Genomic DNA, 12,019 nt, shown 5'->3' on the forward strand with positions numbered 1-12,019 from the left:
ACATACACCTCCAACCAGCTGTGCTATCGCTTGCTATCCCCGGGACACAATAATACAGTAATATCGTTGCTCCCTCCCCTCCATAAGTCCATCCGTCCTGGTCCCTGCACTTTTGGCATTGGCATCGGCATCGGCAAGGATTTGAGCACGCGCAGTCGTCCGTTCGCAATCCGATCCCCAGAGCCTCCCTCCCACTCGCTCCCACTTGCCCATTCGTCGTGGGGTTTGCGGTCGCATCTCTGCTCCCAATCAACCAAACCAACCATACAGTACCCGCGGAACACTGCATACATACACACTGACACCTACCACCTACTACCCTCGCGTCGTCTTACTCACCTACTATAATCGTTCGCATTCGAGTTCGAGTCGCCATCCAGTTGACCGCCCTCAAGCCAATCACTGTCCTATCGCAAGCCCTATCCGCGTCCATCCGTCGCTTAAAGGAATAGATGCATTTCTTATGCAGCTGAACCCTCCTCCGACACCCTTTGCGCAAACGCGCTGACCGTTGAGCGATACCTCCGCATTGTAGGAGATCTAACGGCATCACTTCGCTGCGTCGCGCTGACGGCGCGATGTACTCGACGCAGACAACAAACGGAGTCGGCCTGGGCGACTCTGGAACCATCAACCCCGCCGCCCTCAATTCAGCAGGTAAGATATAGCATAATCCGCGCATTAAGAGCTTCAGTAGAGTCGCCGGAGAATTTGGCGCATGCGCATGCGCCATGCCACACGAGGGACTCTCTGTGCTTACTATGCGGTCTTCACGACATTTTGCTGTATTGGATCATGGCTGACATTTGACTTCGCAGGAGCTTTGACGAACCCCACCGCATCAATAACTCCAAATACAAGTCCTCCCAACAGAGGCATCAAGCGCAGTCACTCTCCGGACTACGGCGACTTACCACCAGGGGATGATCTTGGGGATGATGGTACGTTGCTGGTCCATTCACAATCGCAAGATTACTATTGCCAACGAGCAGTGTTGCGCCTGTAGCCCCGTGGCACATGTGCGCGCTGCCGGATTTGAAGGTACCTTACTGATCATGTCTCATTGTAGGTGACTCAAGGGCGCCGAGAAAGCGAGGAAGACCGATGAAATCAAAACCTCCCGGGACTTTCACTGAGAGTTCAAACCAGTCCTCAATGCCGCTCCCTCAAAATATCCCTCCCCAGACCCCGCAATCGCAAACGGCCCCTCTCCCTCCTCAGCTAAGTAGCATTACGCCGACACAAGCTTCACCTCCCAAGACGACCCCAACCAAGACCGTGATAAAGGCATTGCCAACGGTTAGAGACCACACTACGGATCAACTAGGCCCTGCAGGAGACGAGTATATCCCCCGGGAATACGATGAGGCTGGCGAGAAGAAAGTTACGGAAACAGGACTCCTTCAGGAAGGGCGCGAATACAGATGCCGGACATTCTTCGTACCAAACAGAGGGGACAAGCTTTTCATGCTAGCTACTGAATGCGCGAGGGTCCTGGGCTACAGAGATTCATATCTATTATTCAACAAGAACAGATCGTTATACAAAATCATAGCAACGCAGGCCGAAAAAGAAGATCTCATACATCAAGAAATTCTACCATTTTCCTATCGCTCTCGACAGATAGCTATAGTTACCGCCAAGTCTATGTTCCGACAGTTCGGTAGCAGGGTCATTGTCAATGGGAGGCGAGTTAGGGATGATTACTGGGAAACCAAGGCGCGCAAACAGGGTTTCACCGAAGAAGACATGGCCGGAGAGAAGAGACCTGGCGCTGCCAAAGCTCGAGACGCTGCTGCAGCAGAAGCTAACGCAAATGCTTCAATGGCGCTCGGCCATCATGGGGATATCGTTTATAGCAGCAGCCCTGCTCATTTTAGTCACCCACAACCGCAGGCTGTCCAGCCAGGCATGATAGGGGCGCCAGGCAGTGCAACAACTCTTCCGATGATTACTCTTGCGCCAGAGCAGCCAGAGATGCGTCTCAGGGATTACAGCCATATCCAGCGCCCAAGGCAAGAAATCAACGGGCCAGCGTATCAAGATCGCACTCAAACAAGCCCGCCTACAGAACTGCTGACGCATGCCCACCAAACGGCAGAATACAATAAACAGGTGAACGCTCAACGAAGTCGCAGTGGCGAATATAATGACCGTCGTTGGAGAACACCACATGACGCTCCCCAATCAAACATTGTTCAGCAGCCAATAGGCTCTACCGATGGCCTCCCCACAACGCAAGCTTTACACTCACCCCGCACTTCTCAAAGTGGTGTTCAGCAACCAGCAATGTCTCAGCAAAACCCCCCACATATGATGCCAGGGCAATCCTATTCTCAACCTACCCATCAGCAAACCCCAATCGCGCAATCACCTATGAGGGCGCCAAGCCAAGGATCAATGAGGTCTGATCAGCTAGGAAGAACTGGCAACTTGCCGATGGGATCCAGCAACCTTAGCCAAGGAGGAAACCCGTATGGATTCAACCCTCAGACACAAATGTGGCCACCATCCCAACCACAGCAGTCTCCGCAACATTTCCCCAGTTTTACACACTCTCAACAGTCGCCTCATATACAGCAATCAGCACACCAACCATCTCCGCAACTCAGACACTCTGGAAGTAACCCTCAGATGCAGCCGGCTTTGCAATATCCCGGTATGCAGGGATTAGGCCAAGGGTATCCTGCCCCGGGACGAGGCCTATACCAACCCGATCAAGGCGCCCAGCAGTTCATGCAACCCAGCACATCTGGACCTCAAGCAGGTGCCCAGGGATGGGCACCACAACAGCAACCAGGCTCTGGCGGCAACTGGGGATGGGCAGGCCAACCTCAATGACCGCGCGGGAACGTGTCGATGATCATGTCTTACGAGTATGATGGATTGATGATGTGAATACTGAGATGACTATGCTATTCGGTGCGTGTTTCATCATGACCATGAATGATCTGGAACGGCAAACCTCCCGTTGTATATCCTCAAAAGATATGATATTGTGAGGTTTTGAAATGCATGACGAAAGGGGCGGCGAAATATTACAAAGCCCCACCGAAATAATGTAGGACGAGGTTGGATAAATTGTATTTCAGGCACCTACTTGGTTACATCAGGCCAGGTAGAGGAGTTGGTGTGTGGCGGATTCCTTACCATTAGTTCATCCCATTTCACTATTTCTTGTACAGTATGGCAGCTTGACAGCATTCTGCTCTGCTTCTGTCTCTTATCAGTCATATACCTTTCTTGCGCTTTTGTAACTGTCGCTTACACATCCTACTTAATGTCTCAGCATTTTCTTTCCTTTCTAACCCCAAACATTGGGGTGTCTACGGACTGTTACTGTGTATGTCTTTTTCTTTTCAATATTTACTTCTGAGCGTCGAGGGACTACCAAATAATGGCTGGATGGGGCGGAGGAGCGGGCAAAGGGCGGAAGGACTTTACTAGAAGCGAAGCATTGGGTTAGTTCTTCTTCATCATGAAACCTTGTGTTGCTAGTTTTGGGAAGGAATCAGCGTCTTTTTCCTGCATACGCATCCGGCATCTGCATGCGTGCGTGCGGTTTTGCAGGGCATTTATTGGATGGTTATTGTGCTCTGCTCTGCTCTGCCTGGTTTTGGTTTTGGGATATACACACGTCTGCTGCATTTTCTGCTGGTGGCTGTTTCGTTAGTCGAGTCATGTCTATGGACTGAACTGAACTGAACTGGCTTGGATAATTCATTCCACTATGGAGTTGCGAGGGTTTTGATATCATTTGTTTGGAAATGGATATCCATCCAGTCTCCATGTTCTTTTCGTGTGGGGAAGGAGGAGGTAGCAATAAATAATAAAGCCCCGAATCTCTTTTCGCTCAACTTTGCCATCTATCAACATTTGACTTGGTTTAGTTGATATACTACCCCCTTAACAATCTCGAACACCCCACCCAAGTTTCCCCCTCACCGAAAACCACCGTGCGCCATTGGATCGATGCGGCTCTTCGTCATGACCCCTCCACACATTCCTCGTACGCCCACCTGAACCACCTTATTTGTTTTTCCACCGCATGGCATGTTGGCTGGTGACACGCGTCCACCTAGCATGGCATGCCTGTCCCCTCGTGGCACTCTACACCCACATCCGCATCCACATCCACATTATACCTCGCTTATAAAAGCCTCCCTCCACATCCCATCCCATCACAGCCATCCACACAGTTTCAGCCACCACGCCAACATTCTCAAGGTGAAATGAAACGAAACATTGGGTGGGGAAGGCACGGGAGTAACGACTGATCGCTCACAAACAAAGACCTCGTAAACAACAACAATAACAATAACAACAACAACACTACTAATAGGGGAATGTACGAGTACGAGTACCGTTGCACGGAGTATATGGATTGGGAATTAAGGATTGCGTTGCATTGCATCGCTACCGCTGCCCTGTTTCGGTTCTTACAGAGTAGGAGTAAGCGATGTTGTACTAGGCGGACGGGCTTACCTTACAAAGCCAATGTCTGGTATGATACGATAAGTATGATGAAGCAGGAACGCTTACTGTACCGTATGCTCCTTTCTCGGCTGGCAATGCGAGGGTGAGGGTGAATGTTGTCTCGGGATCCTGTAGGTATCTCACTGTCACATCAAAGGGATCTGGTAATTGGGAAAAGGTTACTTACGGATACGAGTTTATGTTTTTAAATTCTAGTGTTACGCCAGATAATGAAGACCCTTCCCGAGTTTTTGAGAGGAGTAACGCTCCTATGTGTACGTACGCCTCTAACCGACACCTATGAACCCATACCCGTGCCCATCTTGTCTATCTTCAACCCAAACCAACCCAAATCAAACCCCATGCCCAGAATCCTATCTACATACCCATACCCATACCCATAATCCTCATATGCCTTTTGACCGTAAGCAAGCTCGTAGTAAGCTTGAAGCTCACATTCGTATCAAGCACGTACTGCTCCCAATTCTGCGTTTTCTTCAGCCATTCTTCGCACTCGAGTACCTTGGCCTTATGCTCGTCCGGTGAGATGGAAGGTAGGTCTTTGTCATGCCATACGAGACAGGCCATCTCGTAGTGCGCGGCCGGTAGCATCCAGTCGTCTTTTAGATGGCCTTTGAATTCCTGTCTATTTGTTACATTAGTTTTTGAGCGTCATGATTTGGAGTTGGGAAACTGGGCCAGATACCTCTCATGATTCAAAATCTCGTTCTGCAAGATTGTCCTCGCCTCATCATACTTCCCTAGATTCCTGAGCATGCATGCCTCAAGTAATGCCTTAATAGCGCTCTCGTCAAGATCATCCTTCAGTTTCTCTGGGTGAGTCGTGCGTTCCCATTTCACCGCATCCAGCGAAACTTGCAATTGTGTTTCATTCTCCTTCTTCGCTCCACCCCAGAAATAAATCATTTCCGTCAATGGAGAAACACCCACCACATCTACTAGATCCACGCCCCAGGCTTTCGCGCGCTCTTCCCACTTTGCGACTTTGCGGGTTATGTAGAGATCGAAGGGTAGTTCTTTCCCCATTACTTTCTGGAGCCCTGCCATAGGTGGGCCTTTTCGGATATAGTCTGTAGCTTTCTTCTTGTACTTTTCAGCGGCTTCTGGATCACTAATCCTCAAGTTCCGGTAGAGTTCAAGAAAGCAGCAGCCGGTAAGGTATGCATACATAGTTGGTGACCACTGGGAAAGCTCCGAGTATTTTCCCCAGCACTTGGCGGAGAGCACGTAGTCGTGCAGGAACATGGTCGTGAGACTCAATTCGAACATGTTGATACTAGCAATTTGCTGCATGTTACCGTCAGCGTTTGCAGAAAGAATCTTGGCGGCTTCGAAAAGATTGCGGTCGTAAGCTTGCATGCGTGCTTCTTCCATTTTCCATAGTTTCGAGTCGGGGTAGCGTGCTCGCATGTCCGCGAGCAGTACACGGCATTTCGCGCGTGGGTAGCCGGACATGTCGTCGTCTGCTCCAGCATCCGTGGGCAGGATGTCACATAAGCCGACAAGTCCGTTATAGTAGCCCAGAAGAGCTATACCAGCGATTGCACTATTGAAATTGTCGAAACGAGCAGATTGCCAGAGGTATCGGGTTCCGCGCTCTCGGTCGCCTTTGAAACCAACAATGTGCAGGATTTTTGAGATGATGGGATTCTCAATCATGGAGAAGACGACAAGCAGTATGCCATAGCAGAGCCTTGTGCCTGAGTGAATGAAGATATCTATATGGGAAGTAATTCCCACTGAAGCCGGGTCAATGTCGAGCAACTTGGATTGTACCTTGGTAGCAGTGAGGGGTACTCCTGGCTCTAGATCAGACTTATCGTCCTTCTCAAGCTGTGCTGGACCCTTGATAGAGCCATTGGACTTCCTAGCTGTGGTATAGCCAGCATCGAGCTCTTTCGAGCTCCTCTTCGCAGCCGAGCTTTCAGTTGAAGGTCGCCTAATGCGTGAAGCAAGTGAGCCTTTTCTGGAAGCAGCCCTCTCCCTTAGATATTTACCTTCAATCTCCATAATACCATCTAGCGTAAGGTAAGCTTTTCTCAGCTTATAAAATCCCTTTATAGCCTCAGTCACAGAGCCGCTGAGTACTGCACATATGGCGCTCGTGAGCTGAGAAACTGGTCCTAATTAGCAAGTTGACGTTGAAGAAACGGCGTGAGAGTCCTACTGGCATAGCACAAGAGATATTCCGTTCCAGGAGGGTAGATATGGGACTGAAAAGCTGCCGGTTCCTTCTGTGCTTTCTTCATGTCATCCCATGACTTTGTTTCTGCAGCTTGTAAAGTCTCTGATGCACCCTTCAAAAGTTCCTTCTCTACTCCTAACATAGAAGCAACAAAACTCGAGAGTCCCCTCCCAAGATGATGATAAGACGAATCTTGCTGCTTCAGAAGCTTATCTGCCTCTGCAACATCGTCATTCAGGAGTTGAAGAAGTGCATGCTCTACAGATCTCAGGTGCCCATCTTCTTCCTCCGCCGTCATAGTAGGCGTATGAGCCTTGGCCTTTGACCCGAACCATCGACTCATCTTGAGGCTTTAAGCTGACAGGGGCCGGCTTTCAGATATGTTCAAATCCTTGGGATCCGGATGTGTTCGGGATTTGTTTCATAAATAACTTGAGACTGCGCTCAGTCCAGAGTGGTTTCGCGGACGTAATTGATTCAACAAATCGAGAATTGAGGTAAAACAAGGCTCGTCTGACAGGATGTATTTATTGAAAGGTGATGCGGGGCAAAAAAGGATGGAATGTATTGTACTGTGAGACTTTAGATCTTCAAGAAGAAGGCTTTTGTATGCAGTTTCAGAACGAACAAAGAGTGAGAAAGCAACAGTGCCTAGCACAATCAATTGAGGAATTACAAGCAATATCTTAGGAAGGGATGGAAAATCAAAAATGAAAGAAAGGCTCCAACCAAAAAAGCCGTAGAGAAGGCAAGGCTTCGTCATGAACGGCTCGTACGTCGGTACGGTAAGATCTGCTAGGCATCTGCCTCCGGCTCCGGCTTGGCGATACCTACGGTCAAAGACTTAGAGCACGGGAGGCGGCCGCCGGAGCCTCTTGTTTTTCCGGCGTATTTGTATTGTTCCGTGTTCTTGTGGAACTGCACTCCATTCGTCGCCTTCGTACAGCCTTGAAGCTCTCTCTAAGCAGGCCAAACCAAAGCTCTCTTTTAAAAGTCCTAAATCCCATTCCGCCTCTCAACACCTGTCTCCATCCCACCCCAGCCTAACTTCACAATCATGTCTGCCGCTCCAGCATCTGGCGCAGCACCAACCACGAAAGCTACAGTCGCAGACAAGAGCGCCGATTCTACCAAGGAGACAAAGCCAGCGCCTGCGCTAGAGGAAGATGACGAGTTTGAGGATTTCCCTGTAGAGAGTAGGTCCCCCAGAGCTACTTATTTGTCTGTTTATGAGTGCGGAGTTGATGTGATGTGCTGGTAGACTGGACGCAAGAGGATACTGAGGTACCGGGCGATAACACGCACTTGTGGGAGGAGAGCTGGGACGATGATGATACGAGCGAGGACTTTTCCGCGCAACTGAAGTGAGTGGCGGACTAGAGGAGATGGGGGTTTCAGCTAACTAACGGTTCTGCAGGGAGGAGCTTAAGAAGGTCGAGGCGAGCAAGAAGCGTTGAGGGAAGGATATGAGTTAAAATCAACAAACAAGCAAGCCAGGTCACAATAATGGAGTTCACGGTATTACAAGAGGTTGCTGTAAAAGGGTAGCATACAATGGACATCATATCACGAGCATATCGATTTCTACTGGGTCCAAAGTGCTTCAATTTCTAGTGCTCTGAACTATGTACCGCACAAACGGGGCATCATCATCAAAATCATTACAGACTGGATTTACTTGGGCGGCCTTGACTGTATCAGAGCCTGATGCTACTTTTTTTTCTTCCGCAAGCATTTTACTTACTCGATAGAGCAGTGACACCAGGAAGTTCTTTGCCCTCCAGAAGCTCGAGTGATGCTCCACCACCGGTCGAGACGTGACTGAGCTTATCCTCGACCTTGTACTTAGCGGCAACGGTTGCGGTATCTCCACCACCGATAATGACGATCTTGCCGTTTTGTGCGGCGTCGACAGCTGCATCAAGAGTTGCTTTTGTTCCAGTGGCAAAGGCCTCGAATTCAAAGACTCCTGGGGGACCGTTCCAGAGGATGGTCTTGGCTTTGCTGATAGCGTTCTTGTAGAGTTCGATACTCTTGGGACCGCAGTCAAGACCCATCCATCCATCTGGAATGCCCTCCTCATCTGTAGCAGTGCCAGTCTTTGCGTCCTTGGCAAAGTTGTCTGCGGTGATATAATCAACTGGCAGAACAATCTCAACATTGTTCTTCTTGGCCTTCTCAATAAGGTCTCCTACGGTCTTGCTGCCGGCCTCGTCGAACAAACTGTTGCCAATCTTGACGTTCTCCAGTGTCTTCTTGAAGGTGAATGCCATGCCACCGCAGATGATAAGGCTGTTGACCTTTCCGAGAAGGTTGTCAATCAACTGAATCTTGTCTGAAACCTTAGCTCCACCCAAAATAGCCAAGAAAGGACGTTGAGGTTCCTCAAGAGCCTTAGCAAAGTACTCGAGCTCTTTCTTCATCAAGAATCCAGAGGCCTTTTGAGGGAGATCAACGCCAACCATCGAGCTGTGAGCTCGGTGTGCAGTTCCGAAAGCATCGTCTATGAAGCAATTAGCTTTCTAAACCTAAGAACAGCTGCAAATGACTTACTGATATAGATGTCTCCCAATGCAGTCAAGCCCTTTCTGAACTCCTCAACATTCGCCTTATCAGCCTTAACCTTCTTCCCATCGGGGCCCTTCGAGCTGCCCTCCTCCTCAGCATGGAACCGCAGGTTCTCCAACAGCACAACCTGTCCACCAGAAGCCTTATTCACGATATCCTCAACCTCCTTGCCCACACAGTCGGGAGCAAACTCAACACTCTTTCCTCCCAGCAGCTTCTCCAGCTCAGGCACAATGGGCTTGAGGGAGAATTTCGCATTGACCTTACCGTCTGGGCGTCCCAGATGCGACATGAGGATTACGGCCTTCGCACCGTTGTCGATGGCATATTTGATTGTTGGCACTGCGCCGGCAATTCTCTGCGTGTTGGTCACCTTGGTGCCATCGAGGGGGACGTTGAAATCGACCTTTTAGAGTAGATGTAGTAATCAGCAAGAGCTCTGAAGTAATGCTGCGTAGACTGCGGGACTCACACGAATGAGGACTCTCTTTCCCTTCAAATCGCAATCTGTGATGCTGAGCTTGTTGGAGAGACTCATGGTTGCAATTGATGTATTATCGGGATTTGGTTAAAGATTTTCTGGATTCAGAAAGGTTTGTACAAATAAAGTGAGGAGATTTGTAGGTTTTGTGATAATGGATGATGGATGATGGCAAAAGGAAGTTTCAGCCGCCTCGATCGATTATATGGTGGGGTGTTTATCGTTCGGGTTTGGTGGGGTGTTTGCAATCGATCGACTCGGCAAGCTTCGGTCAAAAACGTCACATCACGGTACATAAGTCCATAATACCACATTTAATTAAATCAGTATGTGTGATATTGACCTGTTTCTTTCCACTTCAATAATCGGCTGATTACTATGATTAAAAACTAGAGGACGATGCGAGAACATGTTTGCCCCATTATATTTAGGTTGTAAACGCTCTTTAAAATCCCAACAATTGCTCATTTGAACTGGGTCATGTTATTATCTTGATTTCAATTACCACAGTACCTTATTACAGATCAGAATACCGAGGTACTGTATTCATTCCGCAATGCCAATCGAGGTTCGACTTGATCGGAGAATTGCGGGAAGACTAAAGCTAATTTCGAGACCGCAAGTAATAGTTGAAGACCGACTATTGGAGCGCCGGATTAAGGACTCTTAATCTCACCTCTTATAAACATTATATCACGCGCAGCACCTTCCTTTAAGATAAACACCACAGACTGGTGACTAAACTAAGTTGTTTTGTAATTGCAGGGGCCCCATTGCAATTTGTGTAGATACAAAGCTCCATGCCCAACCCGAGCAACGAAACATAACCTGATACGCCGTGTAGCACCACATTCAACCCAAGTGCAGAAACAAGCACCATACAAATTCTAGTACGTAGTGCAATAATGATAGAATGCTTCAACGCCTATTTTCCCAATGCGAGTACACAAATGTCATATGCTGCTATTCTTATGCTGTTGGTCCCGGCCCAAACCTGAGAATGCATTACAACAGGCGAATGTTAGGTGATGAGGGAGCGGACTTAGCATCTGCTTCTTCAGCAGCATTGGATAAGGAGAGATATGCTGTCCATGCAATACCAATTGTTGACACGAAAGGCTACATATATGTTAAGATGATTACTTTACGAGGAATGGAAGAGCTTACTAGTTGGAATTGTATTGGCATCAATCGGAAATTGATGATTTGAACCAAAGGCCAAACCATGAAATTCGCCTTGAGAGTTGGCAGATACATATCACGGAGCTTGTGGGTAACTGCTCTTCTGCCACCTCCTTCAGCAACTGTCATAACCGTGAAGAAACAGGCGATCCCTATAGGATGTATTAGCATTATCCTATTCACACCGCAGATAGCAACATACCAACTGGCGCAAAGATAAGTTGGTCAAAAGCCACCATCTTCATCGCAGGTCCCAGTCCACTGCTCTTCGTAATCGGGAACGCTTTGGACAGGAACTGGAACCACTTGAATTGCACAGGCGCCATCATGAAACCATACGCCATAAACCTCGTTAATCTCTCAAATTCGAACGGCGGTGGTAGGTATTTCGAATCCGGGATCAGCTCGTTCTCGTTCAGAGGATTCTTTCTATCCAGCTCCCGAATTTCAATCGCCATTGTGTCATCATCCTTAATCCCTCCTGGCTTCCGCGCCGCTGCTAATTTTATCGATGTTATAGACTGTGCCACCGTATCTGCTATTCCTCCAAGCACTGCGTTCGTAATCATCATCGTGAGGACTGCGAGGTGTTAGGAGGTCCCCATAGCTTGGGGAAATGGGAATACGTACTTGGCCTGTCCGCATAGTAGGTGTTGAACTTAGCAGCTAGCCTCGACATGATGGCTATTTCTAAGAGGAAGATGACAGTGTTTACCACCGGTACCTGGTAGAATAGCAGGTGTCAGCGATGTTGTTGTCGACAGTCTCGGGAGGCAATAAAAGGCGGTACGCCATGATCGGGAACACCACATGAAGGTTCGTCCTGCGGGGAAAGAAGCAAACATACCGTCCCGTATATATATTTTGAGTTTATCGCTCGAGCGAGCCTTCTTCGGGGTATTTCTAAAACCATGGTGGCGGCTATCGGATTCAATAAGGCGCAGGTGTCGTGAGCTTCCCGGAAAGATATGACGACAACTAGAAATATGGGGTAGATCTTTGCTTGATTGCGGGTCGAATAGCGGATCGGATTCTCGTAATCGGAAACTTGAAGCGCCGATACTTATCTCCCAGGGAATCCCTCGTCGTCGTCGTGAAAGGCCGTT

The 12,019-nt window shown here is 48.7% G+C and overlaps 5 protein-coding genes across 5 annotated transcripts; 2 read left to right on the top strand and 3 right to left on the bottom strand.

Moving 5' to 3' along the window:
• Nucleotides 1-578: 578 nt before the first annotated feature.
• rsc7_1 (Chromatin structure-remodeling complex subunit) lies at nucleotides 579-2,841 on the top strand (the record flags this gene model as incomplete). Its single annotated transcript, XM_031148913.1, has 3 exons — nucleotides 579-657; nucleotides 744-941; nucleotides 1,070-2,841. The coding sequence occupies 3 exons, from the start codon at nucleotides 579-581 to the stop codon at nucleotides 2,839-2,841; spliced, it is 2,049 nt and encodes a 682-aa protein (XP_031005322.1).
• A 2,013-nt stretch (nucleotides 2,842-4,854) lies between these two features.
• iml2 (Mitochondrial outer membrane protein) lies at nucleotides 4,855-7,025 on the bottom strand (the record flags this gene model as incomplete). Its single annotated transcript, XM_031148914.1, has 3 exons — nucleotides 4,855-5,122; nucleotides 5,183-6,614; nucleotides 6,665-7,025. 3 exons carry the CDS (start codon nucleotides 7,023-7,025, stop codon nucleotides 4,855-4,857), a joined length of 2,061 nt encoding a protein of 686 aa, XP_031005345.1.
• Nucleotides 7,026-7,739: 714 nt separating this feature from the next.
• On the top strand, nucleotides 7,740-8,139 carry sem-1 (putative 26S proteasome complex subunit sem-1; the record flags this gene model as incomplete). The annotated part of the gene is made up of 3 exons (XM_031148915.1): nucleotides 7,740-7,878; nucleotides 7,944-8,046; nucleotides 8,100-8,139. 3 exons carry the CDS (start codon nucleotides 7,740-7,742, stop codon nucleotides 8,137-8,139), a joined length of 282 nt encoding a protein of 93 aa, XP_031005346.1.
• A 279-nt stretch (nucleotides 8,140-8,418) lies between these two features.
• On the bottom strand, nucleotides 8,419-9,788 carry pgkA (Phosphoglycerate kinase; the record flags this gene model as incomplete). Its single annotated transcript, XM_031148916.1, has 3 exons — nucleotides 8,419-9,185; nucleotides 9,236-9,656; nucleotides 9,723-9,788. 3 exons carry the CDS (start codon nucleotides 9,786-9,788, stop codon nucleotides 8,419-8,421), a joined length of 1,254 nt encoding a protein of 417 aa, XP_031005300.1.
• A 948-nt stretch (nucleotides 9,789-10,736) lies between these two features.
• sym1 lies at nucleotides 10,737-11,889 on the bottom strand (the record flags this gene model as incomplete). The annotated part of the gene is made up of 5 exons (XM_031148917.1): nucleotides 10,737-10,850; nucleotides 10,899-11,065; nucleotides 11,116-11,493; nucleotides 11,544-11,637; nucleotides 11,761-11,889. Coding segments are annotated over 5 exons (882 nt in total), but the record flags the coding sequence as incomplete, so codon positions are not given.
• Between the last annotated feature and the right edge of the window lie 130 nt (nucleotides 11,890-12,019).

Source organism: Lachnellula hyalina (assembly GCF_007821495.1).
Source record: "Lachnellula hyalina strain CBS 185.66 chromosome Unknown contig00067, whole genome shotgun sequence".
Classification (NCBI taxonomy): Eukaryota; Fungi; Ascomycota; class Leotiomycetes; order Helotiales; family Lachnaceae; genus Lachnellula; species Lachnellula hyalina.